General features: G+C 34.9%; 6 protein-coding genes across 7 annotated transcripts; 4 read left to right on the forward strand and 2 right to left on the reverse strand.

Annotated features, from left to right (window-relative positions):
- Positions 1 to 24: 24 nt before the first annotated feature.
- Nd-30 (NADH dehydrogenase (ubiquinone) 30 kDa subunit) lies at positions 25 to 3840 on the forward strand. Its single transcript, XM_064128663.1, has 5 exons — positions 25 to 181; positions 264 to 332; positions 1252 to 1499; positions 2172 to 2417; positions 3115 to 3840. The coding sequence occupies exons 1-5, from the start codon at positions 115 to 117 to the stop codon at positions 3283 to 3285; spliced, it is 801 nt and encodes a 266-aa protein (XP_063984733.1). The 5' UTR covers positions 25 to 114; the 3' UTR covers positions 3286 to 3840.
- An 886-nt stretch (positions 3841 to 4726) lies between these two features.
- On the reverse strand, positions 4727 to 8379 carry Der-1 (Derlin-1). Its single transcript, XM_064128664.1, has 2 exons — positions 7789 to 8379; positions 4727 to 6629 (listed from the first exon to the last, which is right to left on the reverse strand). The coding sequence occupies exons 1-2, from the start codon at positions 8225 to 8227 to the stop codon at positions 6313 to 6315; spliced, it is 756 nt and encodes a 251-aa protein (XP_063984734.1). The 5' UTR covers positions 8228 to 8379; the 3' UTR covers positions 4727 to 6312.
- Positions 8380 to 8874: 495 nt separating this feature from the next.
- Rpl12 (Ribosomal protein L12) lies at positions 8875 to 10851 on the forward strand. Its single transcript, XM_064128667.1, has 4 exons — positions 8875 to 9035; positions 9121 to 9194; positions 9971 to 10360; positions 10809 to 10851. Exons 1-3 carry the CDS (start codon positions 8999 to 9001, stop codon positions 10355 to 10357), a joined length of 498 nt encoding a protein of 165 aa, XP_063984737.1. The 5' UTR covers positions 8875 to 8998; the 3' UTR covers positions 10358 to 10360; positions 10809 to 10851.
- LOC135166441 (lariat debranching enzyme) lies at positions 9970 to 14119 on the reverse strand. The gene is made up of 3 exons (XM_064128660.1): positions 13568 to 14119; positions 12331 to 12913; positions 9970 to 11988 (listed from the first exon to the last, which is right to left on the reverse strand). The coding sequence occupies exons 1-3, from the start codon at positions 13762 to 13764 to the stop codon at positions 11368 to 11370; spliced, it is 1401 nt and encodes a 466-aa protein (XP_063984730.1). The 5' UTR covers positions 13765 to 14119; the 3' UTR covers positions 9970 to 11367.
- A 1478-nt stretch (positions 14120 to 15597) lies between these two features.
- LOC135166447 (TM2 domain-containing protein CG10795) lies at positions 15598 to 17335 on the forward strand. The gene is made up of 3 exons (XM_064128666.1): positions 15598 to 15938; positions 16013 to 16094; positions 16814 to 17335. Exons 1-3 carry the CDS (start codon positions 15743 to 15745, stop codon positions 17088 to 17090), a joined length of 555 nt encoding a protein of 184 aa, XP_063984736.1. The 5' UTR covers positions 15598 to 15742; the 3' UTR covers positions 17091 to 17335.
- A 102-nt stretch (positions 17336 to 17437) lies between these two features.
- LOC135166440 (dentin sialophosphoprotein-like) lies at positions 17438 to 20493 on the forward strand. 2 transcript variants are annotated; one of them, XM_064128657.1, is made up of 2 exons: positions 17438 to 17885; positions 18603 to 20493. In XM_064128657.1, exons 1-2 carry the CDS (start codon positions 17823 to 17825, stop codon positions 20067 to 20069), a joined length of 1530 nt encoding a protein of 509 aa, XP_063984727.1. In that variant the 5' UTR covers positions 17438 to 17822; the 3' UTR covers positions 20070 to 20493. The 2 variants fall into 2 exon arrangements, with proteins under 2 accessions (XP_063984727.1, XP_063984728.1); XM_064128658.1 differs by lacking the exon at positions 17438 to 17885 and adding an exon at positions 17930 to 18123.
- Positions 20494 to 20796: the final 303 nt, after the last annotated feature.

Below are 20796 nucleotides of genomic sequence, written 5' to 3' on the forward strand. Positions count from 1 at the left end.
ACGGCCTCTCGAGGTAGTTGTCCCCTGTTGTATTTGGTGAATATCAGTTTCACGTCTCTGTATCATACCGTATTTTCGGTTGTCTGACACCTGGAGAAGACATAAAATCCAATTATGGCTTCAATAATTCTAAACAGTGCTCGCAATGCTGTGAAAATTACTCTTCAATCACTACCAAAACGTAAATTCTATTATGTCATGTCAATTAGTGAAAACTGGTTGTTATATTCATTATGTAACTGACACTTGATTGATGCTTGTAGGTTATTTTTCGGTTTCTTCAACATTCAGAAATGCTCAAGGAACACCAGAAAACACAGAAGAAACGAAACGTGAGCCTAATTATTAGTATTATTATTTTAGGATTAATTTAATTATTAGTATTAATATTAATACTCTCTCTATTGACGTATGCCATTCGATTTTTTTCTCAACTTTATTCAAAATTGTCAAAATTGGACAACGTCCTCTCCCTCTTCTTAAATAGATATTTGTTCCTAGAAAAATATACATGACAGTACTTCTTCCTGTAAATTTTCCTGAATTTGCATGGAATCTCAGAAGAATTCTATTAATGTTATATCAGAATTCAATTCAACAATTTCTTTGCTTCTTTTTCGTTATTATTCCAGAAGTTTTTGATCAATTTCATTGAAATACGCAATAAAAATGTTCAATAGAAACCACAACGATTGCTATGTATCTCTATTTGTTTAAATAAGGTTAGACGAAGTCGCAGTATTAATTATATGGAACTCATTATCCCTTTGATACATTCCTTTGATCCACCGTTTCTATGTATTGCTAAACACATATAAGTCCATTCTCCTGTATAACTTTTAATCTCTAGATATTTTTTATAGAATTTCCATGGGTCGAAGGGAATAATTAAATTCTTTATTTAATATTTTTAATTACCAATTTAGATAATAAATATTTTCTGCATCAACTATAAACTAAGAGGAAGTTAAATTATTATTCAATAGATTTTATAAACGAATTCGATAGATTTATTTCCTCGTATGTGTCAATCACTTCAAGAACTGTTCCCTTTGTTACCATTCAACACAAATTTATTTTCCTCAGAAAAAAATCGTTGTTTATTTTTATTAGAAAATTAACACATTGATACAAATCGTAGAAACTCGATATCTGAAGCTAAGTTCGTACCAGAATAGAAGTTTGATGGACCATAAATTGATGATAAACCTCAAAGCTTCAATTTAATTTTTTTTTTTTCATTGTTTCCAGCCACAATTCGAAAACCGGTGATCCACAACCTCGATCAAGTGAAGGATTTCGGTCGCTATGTGGCTGATTGTCTCCCAAAATATGTCCAGAAGGTCCAAATGGCCGCTGGGGATGAATTGGAAATTTTGATAGCTCCTGATGGGATCAGGCCCACTATAGCTTTCTTACGAGATCATCACAATGCCCAGTACAGTCAGCTCGTTGATATCACGGCTCTTGATGTGCCCAGTAGGCCCTACAGATTTGAGGTACGTTGGAGTAATCTTCAAAATCAGTACACAGGAGACCCAGCGAAAGTTTTAATTCGAACTTCTCGCCCATGTCAGGTTTTTTTCAACCCTGTTGACAATTTATTGTGAATACGAAAAAACCACCACCGGTAGCACTAATTTCAATTCATTTAATTTCCATTTTTAATTAATTTTATCAAATGATTTTGTCAGCCAATAATGGAGCATTAATTTAGCATATCCAAAAGAATAGAAAAATTGACGAATTCTGAAAATTCGACTGAAATATTTTTTATTAAATGTTTCTAAATAATTATCAAAGTATAACATTTCATTTTTTTACATTGACTTTAATAATGAAGGATGAACATGCAGTGAAACAAAGAAGTTGGAAAAATTTGATGGAGAAAACTATAGAAATCCTTTAAGCTGAGATTTTCTCACAGTTGGAATATGTTGAACAGAAAAATTGATTTTTGTTTACTTTTGCATTGAACATTCTCTATTCAACTGGTCAGAAATTTATTCAATAGTTTTACAGTTTTATGTTTTCTCATCTCGTGAGTGTGCTAAATAGCAACTGGACTAAGCAATTCAGATGGTAGATTGAAAAAAAATTGATCCTCATGTTGAATAATCATGTTTTTCAGGCCTATTACTTCCTTTTCAATGAAATATTTTTGATTTCAGTTGGTCTACTGTCTCTTGTCCATCAGATATAACACCAGAATTCGGGTGAAATCCTACACTGATGAATTGACGCCAGTGGATTCTGTTTGTTCAATATTTAAAGCAGCTAATTGGTATGAGCGAGAAGTTTGGGACATGTTCGGAATATTTTTCAGCGATCATCCAGATTTGAGGAGAATTCTGACTGATTATGGTTTTGAGGGACATCCGCTGAGGAAAGATTTCCCATTGAGTGGCTTTATTGAGGTAAAATAAATTGATAAGTTCGCGTGAAGGGATTTTTTTCTCTATTATTTTTTTGCTTTTATTTCAATCAATATTATACTTACGAAAAAAATGACAAAAAGCCAACAAATTAGCCAGATGATTCTGTTGGATTTTTATTAGTGCATTTCGCAATGATTTTGGATTGTTTTTCATAGAAATATTTATTGTATTCCGTAGAAATATTTATTGAAAAATATTCTACAAAAACTCAATAATATTTCATTTTTCTGCTTTATTTGTTTTTGTAGAAAGAAAAATATCGTAGAAAAAACTGGGGAAATTCATTTCGTGCAATTCGTATAGACAATGGAAATGTTGTCAATTAAATTATAAAAAAAATGATGTTAAAAAATTATTATTAGCTATTTAGCGTTACGCAAAAGGCTCTGCAAAAAGAATTCATAACTCATGTTATCGCAGATAAAATAGTAAAGTCTCAATTAAACTGGTGCTTTTTACCATCTCATAGATATTTTGTGCAAATGACTACCAAGCAATTGATCAACTGATTCAATTGATTGATTGATTAATCATTTACACGACCTAAGTAGGTCTACGTGAAGACGGATCGTTAGAGGAAAACAAAATTCAATTCACTTATTTATTCAGCAGGAATCGTTGGCTAAAATAGCAAAGTTTAAAATGAAATTTATATATTTGTTACTAATGTTTTCAGGTACGATACGACGATGAAGTTAAACGAGTTGTCGCCGAACCCCTCGAATTAGCCCAAGAATTTCGCAGATTTGAATTGTCAGCTCCCTGGGAACAATTTCCAAATTTCCGAAACAGTGCCACTGCTGAGGATGTACTATCAGAAAAACCAAAAGATAATCCATCCAAGTGAAGAAATAAATTGAAATAAATACTGAGAAATTAATAAATTTCAACCAACTTGTATAAAAAGTGTAGATTAAGAATAATAAATTATAAAAATAGTCAACATCTATGAACAATAATATAAATTATAAAGGGAGTGTCTTATCACCATTAACACCTCATCATCCAATTGTTTATTCTCCGACCGTTAAACTTTATTCAGCAAGAGAATAATTTTCCAACGCAGTTATGGAGAAGAGTTAGAAACTTTAACTTACTTTAGTGTTTTTTGCAATAAATTCATTTATTCATAAATAATAGTCACATAAAAATATTTCCGATAAAGTTTTTGAAAAGTCCACAAAAAAAACCACACAATGTTTATTCAGCCAATATTACATCGCTCAGAATTCTCTAGATTTAGAATTGCCCAGTGATGTTCCAATTAATATTTATAAAATTCATTATTTCTTTCCTCTCTTTTATTTAAAATAACGAAATTATGTTTTTCTCTTCAAAGGAAACGGTTTTGGAACGTAAAAATCTATTGTCAGTAATTCAAAATAAAACAAGCAACACTTGATATCTAAATCTCAAATGTTATTTAGGCTATTCAGCCCTGTCTTTGGACCCTCAAGTAATAGAATTCTCCAAATACAATGCAAAAAAACTATTTCTTACACAGAAATGGATTTTTTTTCGTTTAGTAATTTTGAAAATTATATTGATCAGAAGCCACAATAGTTTTTTAAACCCTTTAATTGGAAGAAAAATTTTTTATCTAATTTTTCAAGTAGTCTACTTCCTCATAAGGTGACCAGTCTGCAGCCCTTTATGTAAATATTTTCTTTATCTAAAGAAGACATGACATCTGAAATAGATTAATCAAAAATGGTGGCCATAATCGAAACATGGCCCTAAAACTATAAGATGCAATATAGACATCAACGTCAAGGTGGTCCTAGTTAAAAAGAAATTGAAGTTAAAATTACTCACGAAAATTGATTACTCTAATTTTTCCACTTTTGTAATATTTAAGATAATATTTAAAACGTTTTTATGGAAGTAGTTGAGATGTTTATACATTTATTATCGGAATCTAATATCTTCAGGGTTTCATTATAATTATCAAACAATGGAAACAAACACAGAGACTGATCCTTTTGGAAATAGCTGGATTAGATTGAAATCTCTCGAAGAGACGAAGGAGAAGATTGAGAGCGAAGCAGGTGCTTCCCCAGGTGGTGGAGAGCAAAACGGCCAATGGAAACGAGGTGCTGGTGGGACCAGGGCAGATATCGTGAGACATATGGACCTGGGTTCCTCTGGTCCTTCTCGGAACCTTACTATTGGCAGGCATACAAGCAAACAAAGGGGTGCACCCGTGCACCCTCTGCGCTCCCGTGTGTATCAAAAAACACTGGAAACTAATTTGTATGAATTTGGGGTCTAGCATGAATAAAAAAAACTACTAATCACATCATTTAATTAAATTTTCAACAATTATATTAAATTGTTTTTATTCGCTTTCTATCTACGCGGAGTGTCAAAATAATATTTGGGAAAAATTCCGGAACAGTTACTCACTTTTTCAATAAACTTTCAAAAAAAGTTCAAAACGTTCCAGAAAAAGTATAGAACGTTTAGTGGAACTGTTCCATAATTTTTTAGTGAATACTGATTTGACCAGCAGATTACGGAACAGACGTAATTTTTAATGAAATTTTTGTTTTTCTATCTATCATGTAATGCGATCGATCACTTCGCTTTTGTTCACACGATGGCCTCTGGTGAATTTCAATTAATTGGAAGTCAATGAAAACCAGAATATTTCGGAAATAATGAGATAGAATAAATTTACGTTTTCCCATTTTTATTGAGAAATCGCAGGTGATCATAACATTCTGGAAATCACTGGGCAAACGTTGCAAACAATGCAAACGTTTTTTTAAACATTATGAGAAATCGAGTGAAGAGAAATCAACTCAAAATATTTTAATTCCTCAAAATCCATCGGAAATTGAAAAATCACATTTCCAATTCGATTCTCCGAAGTTTAAAAAATATTTTCAATTACAATCTAGAGTATGTTGCTGTTGAAAATATTAATTTACAAAAGAAATTCTCCCGCAATATTTTTGTGACTGTTTTTTGGAGTAGCTCTACCCTTCGTCGGTATTTTACCGACCGGATACACTACATTTGAATATGTTTAGATGTCAAATTTCCTACTATTTTCTTCTTATAAACACATCATGGAACATGTTTTCCAAACAATGGATTATCTTTTACGAAGTATAAAAAAATCCGTTGATTTATTCAAGTCAAATGATCCAAAATCCAGATTATAATTTTTGACTACCACAGAAATGTTGATTTACGGAAACAATAATTAAATTCACAAAAAATTATGATTTCAAATACAATTGAGTATTCTAACAATTTTGTTTAGTTTGCGATAATCGTTGAATTTACTAAACGTGTAGAGCTACTTTAAATTACCAAAAGGGTAAATCTTCGTTACTCCATATTTGGAATTCAGAACAATTAAAATTGTCTCCTAACTCGTTTTAGCGTTAATGAAAAATAACACAAACAGCTGACTGAAAAGTAGATATTAATTTATGTGATGTCATGTCTACCAATTCAGCAACAACCCACACAATAATTCTCCCCTAAAGAACTGCTTGATTTTCATTTGTTCAAGCCGCACACGATTCGCTGGATGTCTCAATAGAAAGACCATTCGAAAATTTCTTCACAACAAAAACGAACCACTGAATTTCAACCATGAATTCCACCATTTAGACATTTGGTTGAAATTTTTTCCCACAATATTCATAAAATTCAGGTATTTGTTTTTGTTTATGATGTTCACATTTTGAAATAGAAAAAGAACTCTCTTGCAAGTAAATTGCCTATTACTTATGATATCAGTTATTTACAATGGTAATTATCATATTCCCATGGAGCAAAAATAACGTAAAAATTACACTCATCCCTCCCCGAGAGTATGAACGAACGCAAATTGGCAAAGAAAAATCTACCAGTCAATTTATTGGCCCAGGGTTTGGCCCTGCCCCCATTGGTAACCACCAAACATATTCCTTCCAGGTGCAGATTGTCCCCCGGCTCTGGGGGCACTGGCGCTGAAACCGTGGACGTTGACTCGATGTGGTGGGAAATAGTGTTCTAGGATTTTGGGGGTATTCAAGAGCTCGGGGCCATCGTACTCCTGAGGATATTTGAATTTTAGGAAGAAGTAAAGATGTCCAACCAGAATGCCAATCAACTCCATCATTCCACCACCAGACATTATCAGGTTGAAGCCCACGAGCACCCAGGGGAGGTACATTGCCTTGAACTGTGTACCTGAGGGTAAACATAATTAATTATATTAATTGACTGCCATGTAAATAAATAGATGTCAATAATCATCTTAAGGAGTTATTGTCAATATCTAATTTTTCATGTTTTTAGTTAATTTATGAAAATCGTGGATCCTATGGTCATCAAAAAATATATCGGTTTTAGGTTTGCGAGTATTCAATGACTCACAAATTCTCATTGTCAGACGTCTATTTGTGTAAAATTGTGGCCAATGTTTATGATTTTTTGCAGAAAGATACTGAGGAAAAATCTTCCATAATAATGGAAGATTATTATTCAGTGGCTCATGGAGTGGAACTCCATGCCACTGAATAATAAAACCACTGAATAATAATATGAAAACGATAATTTTGTTCACGTAAGTTTGTAACCTATGGGTGAAGTATCCAAAAATTTGGAATTTCATTCCCCAAATTCACTGAGCTAAGCAGCCTCACGATTTTCTGCACTGATATTGTCTTGTGTCATCATCGACACAAGACTTAGACAGTCAAACGGTCCGTTATCTTGAACTGGAGGCCTTGCAAGACCCATAAAACTGCTTGAATATGACATTTAAGCGGCTCCATGAGTGCTGACAATGGGCCAGACATCTGTAGGACAGTCTAACACGAGTGTCCAAATGACGTCGTGGTTCTCTTAACCAATGTCTGAGTATAGGGGACTGATCACCACGATGTCCACCAAACACCGTAGCGATCAATGTCTGGATGACAGAAAGGGGAGATTGAATCTCTCGATTATTCTCTGTTATTCATCATTGTCCCCTTCAACGTCTGGACATTGATGAAAAACCACGTATTGATAAATCTGAATACCTCACAAGGGTAAAGTTCTATTGTCTTGTAGACGACAAAAATCTAATGAAAGCTATACAAATAGCCTTCGTAAAAGGAGCAAAAGGGAAAAAATAATCCTCCTGTCAACTCCGAAATTGCATTTCATAGTTATCCCTTTGAAAATATATAATATATACCATTTTTTGGGATTTCTTAGTGATAACCAATCAAGTTCAACGTACATTACCTGATAAACGACAACAAGTGAAGGACAAGTACATATAGATAATAATAATAACCTTCGTAAAGGAGTAAAAAATGATAATCTTTCTCTCAAATAGTAAATTGCAGTTCATAGTTACCAAACCAAAAATTAACGATGACATCCTGATTGAGCTGGCACCAAACATAGAGTACACTGAGTACCATGGGATCCATCAACAATGGTACATTACCAATAAGTCCAATGACAACGCAACAAAGCCAATTGAATAACAGCATAAATCCATAGTCAGCTGGTTTTCCCTGATACTCTCCAGTCTCCAAGTGTAGGGAGTAGCGATACAAAAAATAACAATTAATCATGAAGTGAAATCCAGTGGCTTGATTTAGTGGATAGAACAATAAACTCGTGATGGCACGCCAAATTTCGAAGTTCTGAATAAAACGATCGTACAGTAGAATCAACACGTGCGGTGACAATAATCCAAATCGTCCAATCAGTGACAGACCAATTGTGGAGAGTAGCCAGTAGCGTGTGAATATCGGTAGTGAGTTTATCCAGTCTCTGAGGTCCGACATGATTATTTACTTTTAATCACTTATTTGGTTTAATGACTTCTTTCACGACTTAGTTCACCAGTTTTTGATGACTGCATAGGTTTTGCTGAATCTTTGGAGCACTGACGTGGTAAACAGTGTTCCTAGTGAAATGATTGGCGACTGTCTCATTCGTGACATGTCGACCAATCAGATCGATACAACTCCTCTCGGGTTTCAGGGGGTTTCGGGGAGAGACGTTAGATGTCGACGGCTGTCCGTAAAAAGATAGCTGAGAGGTGATTGATTTTCACAAAATGAACTAATTCGATCGATTGTACTAGGTTTGTATCCGTTTGTACTGAGCTCATACTATTTCGTTAATTGCTCATTTATTTTCGAATGAATAATTAAAAATCCGAAATAAGTAGTGAGTTGTGTGTGCTGCAAAAGGAACCCTCATGTCTACAGTTTGTGGTGTAGGAGGTTTTGTCTGTAGATATGATTCGAAACTATTTATTTAAAGATGAATGAGAAAGTAACAAATTATTTTAAGCTGAGTACAAACGACTACAAACCTAGTACAGACGATCGAATTAGTTCATTTCGTGAAAAGCAATGACCAGATGTGAAGAAGAATAAGAGACCGAGTGCGACATCTCAGCACCGATTATTTCACGCCCCCTCTCCCCGAACAGCCAACAGCCTTTCAATTTCTTTTCGAAATAGAATTTTGTGGTGTGCGGTTCAGCACAATTTTCATCCGATTACATCGGGCTAGTGGATCCATAAAACACTAATTAACTATTCAAAATGCCACCAAAATTCGATCCCAATGAGGTCAAAAAGGGTATTTATCTCATCAAAGCTTTTATTTTTGTTAAAATATTGCAATTAAAAACATGTGTGACTTAACCTCAACATTTGCTTTTCAGTGTACCTGAGGTGTGTTGGAGGTGAAGTAGGAGCTACTTCTTCCCTTGCTCCGAAAATCGGTCCTCTTGGTTTGGTAAATATCAATTTGTTCTTCACTCACAAATTCCTTCTGCTATCTTTCGTCTTACAAGTTCAATATTGGAATTAAAAAATCTACAATTTACTTCCACGTACTTAATGGCAATCGAACTCAAACAAATGATTAAACGAACATCCCTAAGCCCATTGGCACGATAAAAGTGTAATATAAATGTCACTCTAGTCAGAACTATCCATTTAGTAAATTTTTTTTGTAAACTCACATTGACAATTACTCTGGTTCCCCTTTACCATAATTCCGAATCTTATCCACTGGTTTCCGGTGACGTCGCAAGATCTGAAATCCTCTATAAATTTCTCACTTTCTATGTATTTTTTAAAATGTAGCGTTTTTTTTAAATGAAGAATTCCAAAAGTTGCAAAAAAACCTGCCCTCAAATTTTGATATTCTTCGTTGTTTCAGAACTATTGAAGGACAAATAAAATCTAATTCAATATTTAATCGAAAAAAATAATAATAGTTAATGTAAAGTTTCGTAAACTATTTACCCCACCCCCTTCTCTTAGGGGATTTGGTAAACTCTAAAAAACAATTAAAATACCTTTATCTAGTACGATTTACTTTATTTTTATCTAGTGTAGTTTGTCTCCTTCATGTGATGAATCACAACAATTGTTAACTCTCCTTCTAAAATTTCTACGTAATTAAACAAACATCTCTCCTGATTGTCGTTGTCATCTATCCATCTTTTAAAACGTCAATCCCAATGAGAATAAGAAGATTCCTAACTCTGAAATCGATATTTTCAGTCCCCCAAAAAAGTTGGTGATGACATTGCCAAAGCCACGAGTGACTGGAAAGGTCTGAAGATCACAGTACAGTTGACAATTCAAAACAGACAGGCTACGATATCAGTAGTTCCATCTGCAGCATCTCTCATCATCAAAGCCCTCAAGGAGCCCCCACGTGACAGAAAGAAGCAAAAGAACATCAAACACAGTGGAAATCTGTCCTTTGACGATGTTCTTGCTATTGCACGCGCAATGAAGCCTCGCTCCATGTCAAGACAATTGAGTGGAACTGTCAAGGAAATCCTTGGAACATGCCAATCTGTGGGCTGCACCATTGAGGGAAGACCACCACACGATCTCATTGATGATGTCAATTCTGGTGAACTCGAAGTCCCAGAAGAATAAATGGTGGGTATTGAGTTCTTAGTCAACATTTCATTACAATTTCGATTTCTATTTCGTCGGTTAATTAATTAGTTTTTGTGACACAATTTCAATTTGATGATGACTATTTTTTACTAAATGACCGCGTACTATTGCCATTTTTGCTCTTTTTTTCTGAAGATTTTTTAAATGAGAAGATCAAAGGTAAATTTAAAATTGATTCCACAATCTAACTTTTTTTCATTTGTATAAATCGTTTAGAAGACAGTAGATAATAGATATTGTAATGAAAATTTTTGACTGGGAGCTCTTGGTAGGGGTTGGCATCCCATCCACCTGTTCCATTCTCAATCCACTGGATTCTGGACGGGCATAAGAGCCATTGAGGAGTGAACCTCAATAAAAAATCAATTGTATATCTTAAAAAATATAATTTTATTAAAAATTTTTCCTTTTATGTTATCACTTGCAGATGTTCCAAGAGATCGTCGATAAATAAAATTTTTTAAAACTCATGTTTTAGTTTTTTTCTTAAATCCTACTTTACTCTATAATTTACAATATTCCACGTAAAAATTTATAAATCAGCGGAAAGGTACAAATTTATTTTACAGTGTCAAAAAAACGAAAAATTAACAACAAACGACTTGTTCGTTGATTATTCATCACTAATTAATTCAATTTACAAATTAACAAAATCATTCTTTACATTGACATTTGATTTGTTCGCTGAGAAGGGAAAATGAAAAATTCTATCCGCGGGAAAAATTTACGTCAAAATTACAAAACTGAAAGTTGACGATGTGAAAGTTATAAATATTTAGGATGAAATACTTACAATTTTAGTTATGTTTTGACAACATATCCAACAAAATAATGCAAATCTTGAATTCTCAGGACAATGAGAAATTTTCGCCATTTTAAAATGAAACAGAAAATATTTTGAACATTTCAAGGCAATTTGGACATTTTGTCTGGTCAAAATCTTCCGAGTTTATAGACTGGGCTAAGAGAATCTTTCTCACGCCCGCCTACTCCATACCTTCGGAAGTATCCTCATAAATCGCTTGATTCCGTCTCTTGAACTTCTTCACGCCGGGTTCCACTGCAGATTCCCCTGCAGTTTCCACCCTCTCCTCATCAGCCTTTTCCTTCTCACTCTCTACAAGACCCTCATCCTCATCCCTTATAACAGAGTCGTAATCGATCGAGTCCTGGAATGTCGAATTATTATCAAAATCTCCAGAAACATCTTGTTTGGGGCTCTCAGTTCTGCCCTCTCCCCCACTCATAATCAACAGCAAACTCGGAGGGTCATCCACCCCCAATTTATCACAGAACTCTGACGTCTGTTTATTAAGTCGGAACTTCAACTGTTTGTTATTTTTCTGATTGGACTCTGGATTGTAGGCCTCCGTCGTCCTCTCAAAGTTCTCGGGAACCCTCAGGCAGCCACCGAATCTCCTCAAAACGTTCTCCTTTTCACTCTCTGAGGGTGTGAAATTCCACCGTCCTGCGCAACCCGGTCCCGGCATGTAGTGCACCCCGTTCTTCACAGATAATAGGTGATTGGTCAGGTGGAGGATTGTCAGCCACTCAAGGTCATACGATAATTCCATGGGGACATATTCGTCATGAGGGATGTCCAGAACCTGTGAAATGAATTGAATGTGATTAGTTGGATCGAAATGAATTCCGCTGTGATTCCGGTGATAAAAAGGATTTTCAATGATTTGGAATTTCGATAAATATTTCACGATCTAATGAAAATATCACATGTTGTATTGAAAAAGATCGTATTGATCATTTTGTCATTTTCAGGCACATGAAATGGAAAAAAGTTGTATGAACCTCCTCTAGAGAAGACCAAATCTTTCAGATTTGGGCTCTTTAGAATCATTTAAATTGCACTTTTGAGGACATTTTTTTTTTGACCGATACGATCTTTTTCCATAAATCTAATGAAGTATTGTATTATGAAACAAAATAATAACCTGTAGGAATGGCCTCTTCGTCAAGCATTTATCGAGTGCTAGAAATTTAGTCGATTTTGTGTTGTCCTCGGTCCGTACAATTGCTGCAAATTTACAGTGAAGATGCGCCGAGAACCAATATTTTGGATAGTGATGAGTCAATAGCTCCATGCAGGGAGGACTCCCCAGTTGATCAGCTTTAATATCGTCCTTGAAATGTTTCTTTCGTCTTAACAGTGCCTGTTCGTCACCGAATTTCGTGACGCCGTTCGGCCAGTCGTGAGAGAGGACAATATCGATATTTCCAGTCAGTTGTTTCAACCTGAAGATCTCCAGGTTTCTGATGTGGTAGACACTGCGCAATGTGGAATCGTTGTATGGGGGTAGCTCGAAGTGGCCCTTGAAGTAATGCTGAGCTTTATAGATACCGGATATACCTGCTATTCTGAGGCCACCGATGGTCACGACACTTGCGTAACCCAAATAGTAAATTTTTGGGGCCACCCAGCCACCGTACGATAACTCCTGGAGATAGCTGGATGCCTCGTGATTACCACCGATGAAGAGTGTGAGAACTGGCGCGATTTTCTCCCCCGAGTAGTACCTGAAATTTTATTTATTTAATTTTAAATTAATTGTTCTGGAGGAAATGGGCTAGTGGCTAATGATTATTCTGTTAGGAATTGATTTACATTTTTTTCGTCAGTGAGATATAAAATTTTCCATTTTCATGAGATAATTTTTTTCTTCTTTTACCATTTAAATTATGATGATCTATTTTCTAATATTTTAATATTGGACAGAATAATGTGAATGAGATTTTCTTTTTAATGCCTCATTGTTCGCAATAACGAGTTATCAAGACTATTGAAAAACTTGAAATTGTTTAATTACATGACGTTTTATATTTTTTTATGGATTTATTAATGAAACTATTTTTTCTTCAGATATGAACAAAAATTTTGATTAAATAAACTAAAAAAATTAATTTTTGCCAAGTTGAGTTTCTAATTCACAATTTGCTTTGGCATTGTTTTAAATTGGAGCTGACATTCAAATTAAATTTTTTCATTGAAAGTTCTTTTTTTTTCGAACAAAAAAAAATAGTTTTGGAGTGAATTCTTAGATTTTCCCAAAAATATAACAAGAAAATAAAAATCCAAATATCTTTTAAGCTGGAAATCACGTGTACGAGGAGTTGAACTGTTAGATTGCAAATAGTATAGATTACAATAATAATTGAAAATTTGGTACTCACTTGTAAAATGTGCCCATGTCTTTGAACTTATCAGGAACAGCCATCGAATCGAGATCACCAAGATTTCGTGTTGATTGAAAATCTCCACAACAAATTAACAAATCAATTTTTTTGCCATCATATCTTTCCACTTCTTCTAGAGCATTATAAATAATCTCCAGCTCTCCATGGGCACAACCTTCCACAGCAATCCTCATTTTATTTATAAAAATTGTCCAAATTTTTTAATCGTCACTAATTGTCAAAGGCACTACTGCACTATGCGGTCACCCGGTGCTCCAAATAATCACTAACAAATGCTTAGTTTTGTCGGTTAGGGGTCAACATCAACACCACAGCGACATCCACAGACACTGGAATAACTCCCTCATCGACTAGTCTCTCTGACAGCGGAACAACTACTGAGCAATTGTTGAGTCGGCTTAAGGGGGTATACACCCCAACATGGCGTGTGGCGCCCTGCCTCGTCTGGCGTGAGGTACTACAATGCCACTGGCGTCACTCAAATCCCCAGAACTGACCCTCTACTCCAGTCAATCCTCTTTGGGTGACCCCACGCCAGGGTTGGGTAAATCGGTGGGATCTAGGGTTTTTTACGTTACACGTATAATACACGTAAATTATGTAAAAAATGTATAAAATGTATAAAACGTATTTTACGGTTTATTACATTCGACCGGATTTCGAATGTACGTAAAAAACGTAAAAAACGTAAAAAACGTATAAAACGTATAAAATGTAAAAAATATGTAAATGGCTGTGGAGGTCGAATGTCATGAGGGTGATAAGACTGATAAGTAAATGGCTAAATTTCATGAGATTCACTAGGGAGTTATTAAATGTTACTAGAGGCGAGCATTAAAAGGATCACAACAATGTTACTTTACGATAGTACTTCTTACCCTTGTGACCTTCATGAAAGTTGAATTCTCCTTGTTACCCTCGTTAATTGCCGGATGGTTAACCAATTTTTCATGAAATTTGTGTTAAAAACGAAAGCACTGCTGGGGAAAATGGCGACCAGCAGTGCTGGGGAAAATGGCCACCAGCAGTGCTGGGGAAAATGGCCGCCACTTCCTGTACCATTATTGGCGGATGTACCTATTTTAGACCCAATACACTACATTCATAATTTTGTGTATATCAAAGACCCCTCATATATATAATTATATTTCATTTACGAACTATTAATAAAGTGCGTTCCATTAAAATCATGAGTTCTTCCACAATTAACAACGTAAGTAACGAATCACTCTTTTTTGAAATGGTATAATTATTGTTATCGAGCTATTAATGTATATATTTTTCTATATAAGAAGCAGTCATCCGCCGGGTTACTAGGTTCAGGGTTGGCGCTTGACAGTGTGCGGAACGGGGAAATTAAATACCTAGGATGTCGCGAAAAATATGAAATTGACTTTTCATTGAATATTTTAACTCTCATCAGTGCAAAAACATGTAAATTCCATGCGACACGGCGTGACGTATAATACGTATTTTACGTTGTTGTATAAAATGTATTTTACGTTTTATACGTTGTTGTATAAAATGTATTTTACGTTTTATACGTTTGAAAAAGGTGACGTAAAATACATGGTATAATACGTGTAAAATACTATGTATTTTACGTGACGTATTTTACGTGCCCAACCCTGCCCCACGCCAACCCTAGTAACGACCACGGCTGCTGGAGGCGCCACTGGCGCTTCTGGTGGTGGAAATGTCGGCACAGAGACGGCGCTTGGAATGTCTTCGTCGTTATTAATTTTTATTCACTGAAATTAAGAAATGAAACTGAACCCAATCGAGAAGGATTCAATTTTTCTTTTTTTCTGCGAACAGCGTGGTTTTTATTCCTCAATATTCATTAGCAACAAAGAGACAATTTATTAATGAACATGTGAATTTTCGGGGGCCTCATGCAGCCGCCAGAATCGACAGTAGCGCGTTCCGTGTCCGGGGTCGGCACTAGTGTTGGCGTGGCGTCGCCTGGCCCTCCTAATATTTGCACCTCAACATAAGTCTGTCCTCATTGGCGACATTCCTCATAAAAATGTGTGAATCCACTTTCATGTTTTACCGAATCGTTTAACTCATGTTGACTTGTTGGTAAACTCTACGTGCATGAGAAATTGACACATGATTATTATTCGTCCATAAAATGTTAAAACGACAATGTATTCAGTCCTTAAATATCTGAGTTTGTGTTTGATATTGATGACACAAATTAGTGATTGTGCTGATTATACATATGAACTTGATTGCAATAATCTGCGAGTTGGACAGTACATTTGTCCTCATCCTGAATATGATTTGATTGATCCCAAGACGCAGCAGCCCAGGGGTTGCACCAAGGATAATAAAGCTAAAGGTGAATTTCAATACCCCTGAGACATTTTTGCAATCAAGGTATTGTGATTATTGACCTGCATTTTTATTTTCCAGTTGTCTGTCTAGCAGCGGATGGACTAATTTGTACAGAATCTAAGAATAATACGTTCAAGAGGGAGATTCCCTGCAAATGGACGTGAGTATTAACTTGGGGGAATGAAATAACGAAAGCGAATTTGGTTAGACAATTGCAACGCAATAGGTCTTTGATTTATTTTTGCAAATTTTGAATTAAAAATTAATTAATTCCAGTTGAGTGTCGTAATTGAAAATGAGTGACACTGAAATTACCAAAAAAGAGCTTTAATAGGGGATATTTTGTTAGAAAATCGAGCAATTTAGAAATTCTAAATTTTGATTTGTTCTGTAGGGGCTAAATTATGAAAATATATATTTAAGGATGAGTTAAATGGAATATTAATTGAAAAACTTAACACTGAAGATCTGGTTTTGCAATTAAAATATTTCAAAAACAAACATGGCCACAATTTCAATTTTGGGAACCAACTTGGGTTTTTTGATGGGAAATCCAGAAGAATGACAAGTTTGTTCCGATAAAAAAAATACTGATTTGTAAAAAATAAAAAACAACAAAATCTAGAGTCTTCTTTACAATCTTTTTTTCTCGAGGAGTTTGAGACACTAAATTTAGGATAGAAATCCGTGAAAATAATTGATCTCACAGAAAAACATCAATAATCTTTACCGGTGGGAAACTTTTAACGTAAATTGTCTCTTAAAATCTGATCTGCTAATCATTTAATAGAGAAATAATTCAATGGCCTCCTCTAGTTTTTTTTTATATTTTCAAATTAGCTATTGAATGCTGAGTAACGTATGAATACTAATTTTCAGCAATGGCTACTCATTCGAAACATCCTTATTGCTGTCCATATTCCTGGGAATGTTCGGAGCTGATAGATTTTACCTCGGATATCCAGCGATTGGTTTGTTAAAACTTTGTACACTCGGTTTCTTGTTTTTGGGGCAATTCTGTGATGTTATATTAATAGCAACGCAAATTGTTGGACCTGCCGATGGCTCGCACTATGTCATGCCATACTTTGGGGCTGGCATCAACATTATCAGGAGCAATAATTTCACATACAGAGTGCCACAAGAGGATTGGTGATGACTATTATAATAATTAAATTTACAAGTTTGTACAGATAGACAATTTGTTGGAAATGAAATAGAGTTAAGAGTTTTTTTGTAAATTATGAGGAAATATATATATTTGGAGTCCACAAATTCCATTTTTCCTCATTATTATACGAGAAGAGGAGAGACGATAAACCAAAAATAAACCAAGTTTTCAAGAAAACTCCGGCCTATTGAACAAGATCGTGTACTGATTAAAAACATTATTTTTATTGACATCGATTGATACTTATTTAATTTTTCCTATGACTGTGGGCCGATCATCCTGATTCTTATTTTGTTTATCAATTTGTGCACTTGTTTTTTCAGCACAAGAAATCGAACGATAATTCAATTAGTCATAATATTGACAATTGAGTTGGGAAATATTTGATCGCATGAATGTGCATATCATGTGTCATTTCGACTGTCATTGTTGAACAACTTGAAAATTTCAGGTTTTAGACACGACAGTGCTAACAAAGTGATAAAATTTTTGAAGTTATCTCACGTTCTTAAATAATACCGTGTGCTAATTGCCCGGGGAACGGTCCAGCTATCTCTGATAATAACAAAGAAACAAAAGGTAGAATGCATTATTTTCAAGCTATTGATGGTTTGCCGCACGTTTTACGATAATGTAAATACGAATCACACCGAGAGAATGCGATGATCGTCATTTTTTAATGCGACCCGACCGGTGAAGTCTGTGAATTCCGAAGTGATGAAAAGATTAATGCTAATTGTTCTCCTCTCCTCGGTGAGTCTGGGACTTACAAATGCCGTTGTAAGTATGTCATTAAATTGGAAGACTAATATTAATCCGTTTATTGAAGGAAAGTGCGTAGCACTAGCAAATGTCGGTATCTTAAGATTTCAAAGGTTTGAAAATAAATTTTCTAGAGTTCCATTTGAAGATTAAAAGTTTTTTTAGTTTAAAACTTCCCAGTGGTCATTAAAAAGTTCGTATTTGCGATCTTCATAGACTCAAATAGATAGACCGAGAAAAAAAGGTTTTTTGAGAGGTGCGTTTTTACTTTTGATGGAAAAACTGCTCAAATATTTTCGGGAAAACAATATCTTTCACTGAGAGAAAAAATTTCAATCGAAAGATATTTGTTCTGAACACATTTTGTACTTCTCCGAAAAATGCTAAACAATGCATTGATAATAAAAACGCGATTTCTGGAGTCATGTCAACTAATTTTTATATTGAACTCTTTTGCATTTGAGAAATGAAAATTTTTTGACAAAATTTTCTGAGGAAGACTTAGTTTGACGAATAACATTTTTATTATGAATAACTTATCATTATCTTTGGAACAAGAGCATAATTTCTGGACAGAAGTTTTCCTTTTTTCACAGTAACATATGATTTTCTTGTCAATTTTCGAGTGATGAGTGGATACAAGCAGATACGTGTTTTTCGAAAAATTCTTCATGCTTGTGTTCCTGATCTAACTTTCATGTGTTAAAATGAAGCTGACGATGATATTTTTTGTAGAAGAGATCTTCGAAACAACCAAAGGACTGCAAAAGTTCTCGTCCCGAAGCTAAACCGATTCCCTGCTGTGAGGGTAATCAATATTACGATGATGAGGAGAAGCGTTGTCTCATGGTACCCGGAGGTGGTACGGTCATTAAGGACGACCGGCCATCGGCTCAAAAGCTCTTAATAGCTGATCCGTCCCACAAGAGCAGGTACTTTATCAGCAGACTATTAAGAATCATTACGGCAGAATGTGCAAATAATTATGTGTTTTCGGAAAGATTACGCAGATGTATCCCAAACACTTCATTAAGTACTGAAAATATTACCACTCAGTTAACTACTCCGACAGATTATAAGTTGAATGTAAATGCATCTTCATTTGATAATGAAACTGGAATAACAAGTTCTGTAGATGAGCAGTTAAGTGGGGATGTAATTTTATTTGATAATGGAACTATTTTGGAAACCCATGGGGACGATGAGTCAAATGGGAACGCGAAGTTATCTAGAAATGGAACGCAGGGAACTTTTGCAGATGATATTATCAGCATCAATGCGACGTCATTTAATAATGAAACTGAATCGACGAAAACTGAAGCTGATAAGTCCAACGGAACTGAGGTAATAGCACTTGCAGATAATCAGCTGAGTGGAAATGCGACGTTTTATAAGAACGGAATTAATACAAAAACAGTTGTAAAAGATAAATTTAACGAGACCCTCGCATCATCTAGTAATGGAACAGGAACAACATCTGTGGAACTAAATGAGACCGCGAGAGAATTCAATAATGGAACTGAGTCAGAAATGGTTGCAAATGATGAGTTCAGTAAAAATATGACTTTGGCTAATAATGGAGTGACCACGAGTGTTGAAGATGACGATTTCAGTGACAACGTGACTTCATCTGACGATACAACTGAGTTAATAATGTTAGTAGATGATAAGTTCATTAACAATACGACTTTAGCGGACAGTGAAACTGAGTCAGTAACACTTGAAGACGATGGGTTCAGTGAGAGCACCACCTTATCTACTGATAGCGATGAAATAATTGTTGTAGATGACGATTTCAGTGGCAACGTGACTTCATCTGACGATACAACTGAGTCAATAATACTAGTAGATGATAAGTTTATCAACAATACGACTTTAGCGGACAGTGAAACTGAGTCAATAACACTTGAAGATGATGGATTCAGTGAGAGCACCACGTTGTCTACTGATAGCGATGAAATAATTGTTGTAGATGAAGATTTCAGTGGCAACGTGACTTCATCGGATGATAGTACTGAGTCAATGACACTAGTAAATGGCGAGAGCACCACGTTATCTAATAATGAAACTGAAACAACTACACTAATAAAGGCTATGTTAAATGAGAACATGACTATTTTCAATAATGAAACCGAGACGGTATCCCGTGCCTATGAGTTGAGTGAAAATTCGATTTCATCGAATAATGGAACTGAACTGTAAAAGCTATGTAACTCTGTTGGATACCGCCTCAACTATTTATACACGTAATCAACGGTATTGTAACTAAGTGTGAAGACGTACCGACCGTTAGCAAATAACTTTTATTATTTAACAGCCTGAGTACCTTAGTTCTCACCTATTTTTAAAAAGGACACACTTACGTGCTCTTATTCTCTAAATATAATTTTCCTAATAAATATCCTAATCGAAATAATGCCACTTACAATTTCCTAAATAATCTTCATAAATGCGTTTTCCCCACTAAATTGCGTGCAGCTGCCTAAATCTAGTGCAGGACAGAATCTTCCTTGGAAAACAAATATTTTCGACGAATAATATATATATTACCTGTAACACCCCGAAGATAGACCTAGAATATAGTGCTTAGTTATTGTGGATCATTTTTGAAAATTGTAATACTTTTATAAAAATAAAAGAAGTTTTTAGAAATTGAATTGTGTTGTATACCCTCCTAATGTTCTTATTTCCCATTTTCTTTTTCTAATCCTCTTAATCCTCTAACGTACTCTCCATTCTTAATCCTCTAACGTATTCCCCATCATAAACAAATAAGCCTCAGGATATTTGGTGCCTCCTAAACTTCCACTCCCCAATTTTCCTCATTACTTCCACTACATCGGTCCATTCTTATGGTTTGCAATTTTTTTAAGAGTGCGTGGAGAGTTATTTGAATCTGGAAATGGAGTTTAGGCTGCACCTGTAAGAA

The sequence above is a fragment of the Diachasmimorpha longicaudata genome, chromosome 10, assembly GCF_034640455.1.
Source record: "Diachasmimorpha longicaudata isolate KC_UGA_2023 chromosome 10, iyDiaLong2, whole genome shotgun sequence".
Lineage (NCBI taxonomy): Eukaryota > Metazoa > Arthropoda > Insecta > Hymenoptera > Braconidae > Diachasmimorpha > Diachasmimorpha longicaudata.

Excerpts from the sequence above, each read along its gene's own strand:
- LOC135166441 (XM_064128660.1), bottom strand. The coding sequence starts at position 13,764 with ATGAGGATTGCTGTGGAAGGTTGTGCCCATGGAGAGCTGGAGATTATT. Across the intron at positions 12,914-13,567 it reads GACATGGGCACATTTTACAA|GTACTACTCGGGGGAGAAAA; the intron begins GTGAGTACCAAA and ends ATAAAATTTCAG. Across the intron at positions 11,989-12,330 it reads CGAAGAGGCCATTCCTACAG|GTTCTGGACATCCCTCATGA; the intron begins GTTATTATTTTG and ends TTCATTTCACAG.
- LOC135166440 (XM_064128657.1), top strand. The coding sequence starts at position 17,823 with ATGAAAAGATTAATGCTAATTGTTCTCCTCTCCTCGGTGAGTCTGGGA. Across the intron at positions 17,886-18,602 it reads TGGGACTTACAAATGCCGTT|AAGAGATCTTCGAAACAACC; the intron begins GTAAGTATGTCA and ends TATTTTTTGTAG.
- Der-1 (XM_064128664.1), bottom strand. The coding sequence starts at position 8,227 with ATGTCGGACCTCAGAGACTGGATAAACTCACTACCGATATTCACACGC. Across the intron at positions 6,630-7,788 it reads CATCGTTAATTTTTGGTTTG|GTACACAGTTCAAGGCAATG; the intron begins GTAACTATGAAC and ends GTTTACCCTCAG.
- Nd-30 (XM_064128663.1), top strand. The coding sequence starts at position 115 with ATGGCTTCAATAATTCTAAACAGTGCTCGCAATGCTGTGAAAATTACT. Across the intron at positions 333-1,251 it reads AAACACAGAAGAAACGAAAC|CCACAATTCGAAAACCGGTG; the intron begins GTGAGCCTAATT and ends CATTGTTTCCAG. Across the intron at positions 1,500-2,171 it reads GTAGGCCCTACAGATTTGAG|TTGGTCTACTGTCTCTTGTC; the intron begins GTACGTTGGAGT and ends TTTTGATTTCAG.
- Rpl12 (XM_064128667.1), top strand. The coding sequence starts at position 8,999 with ATGCCACCAAAATTCGATCCCAATGAGGTCAAAAAGG. Across the intron at positions 9,036-9,120 it reads TCCCAATGAGGTCAAAAAGG|TGTACCTGAGGTGTGTTGGA; the intron begins GTATTTATCTCA and ends TTTGCTTTTCAG. Across the intron at positions 9,195-9,970 it reads AAATCGGTCCTCTTGGTTTG|TCCCCCAAAAAAGTTGGTGA; the intron begins GTAAATATCAAT and ends CGATATTTTCAG.
- LOC135166447 (XM_064128666.1), top strand. The coding sequence starts at position 15,743 with ATGTATTCAGTCCTTAAATATCTGAGTTTGTGTTTGATATTGATGACA. Across the intron at positions 15,939-16,012 it reads CAAGGATAATAAAGCTAAAG|TTGTCTGTCTAGCAGCGGAT; the intron begins GTGAATTTCAAT and ends TTTATTTTCCAG. Across the intron at positions 16,095-16,813 it reads GAGATTCCCTGCAAATGGAC|CAATGGCTACTCATTCGAAA; the intron begins GTGAGTATTAAC and ends ACTAATTTTCAG.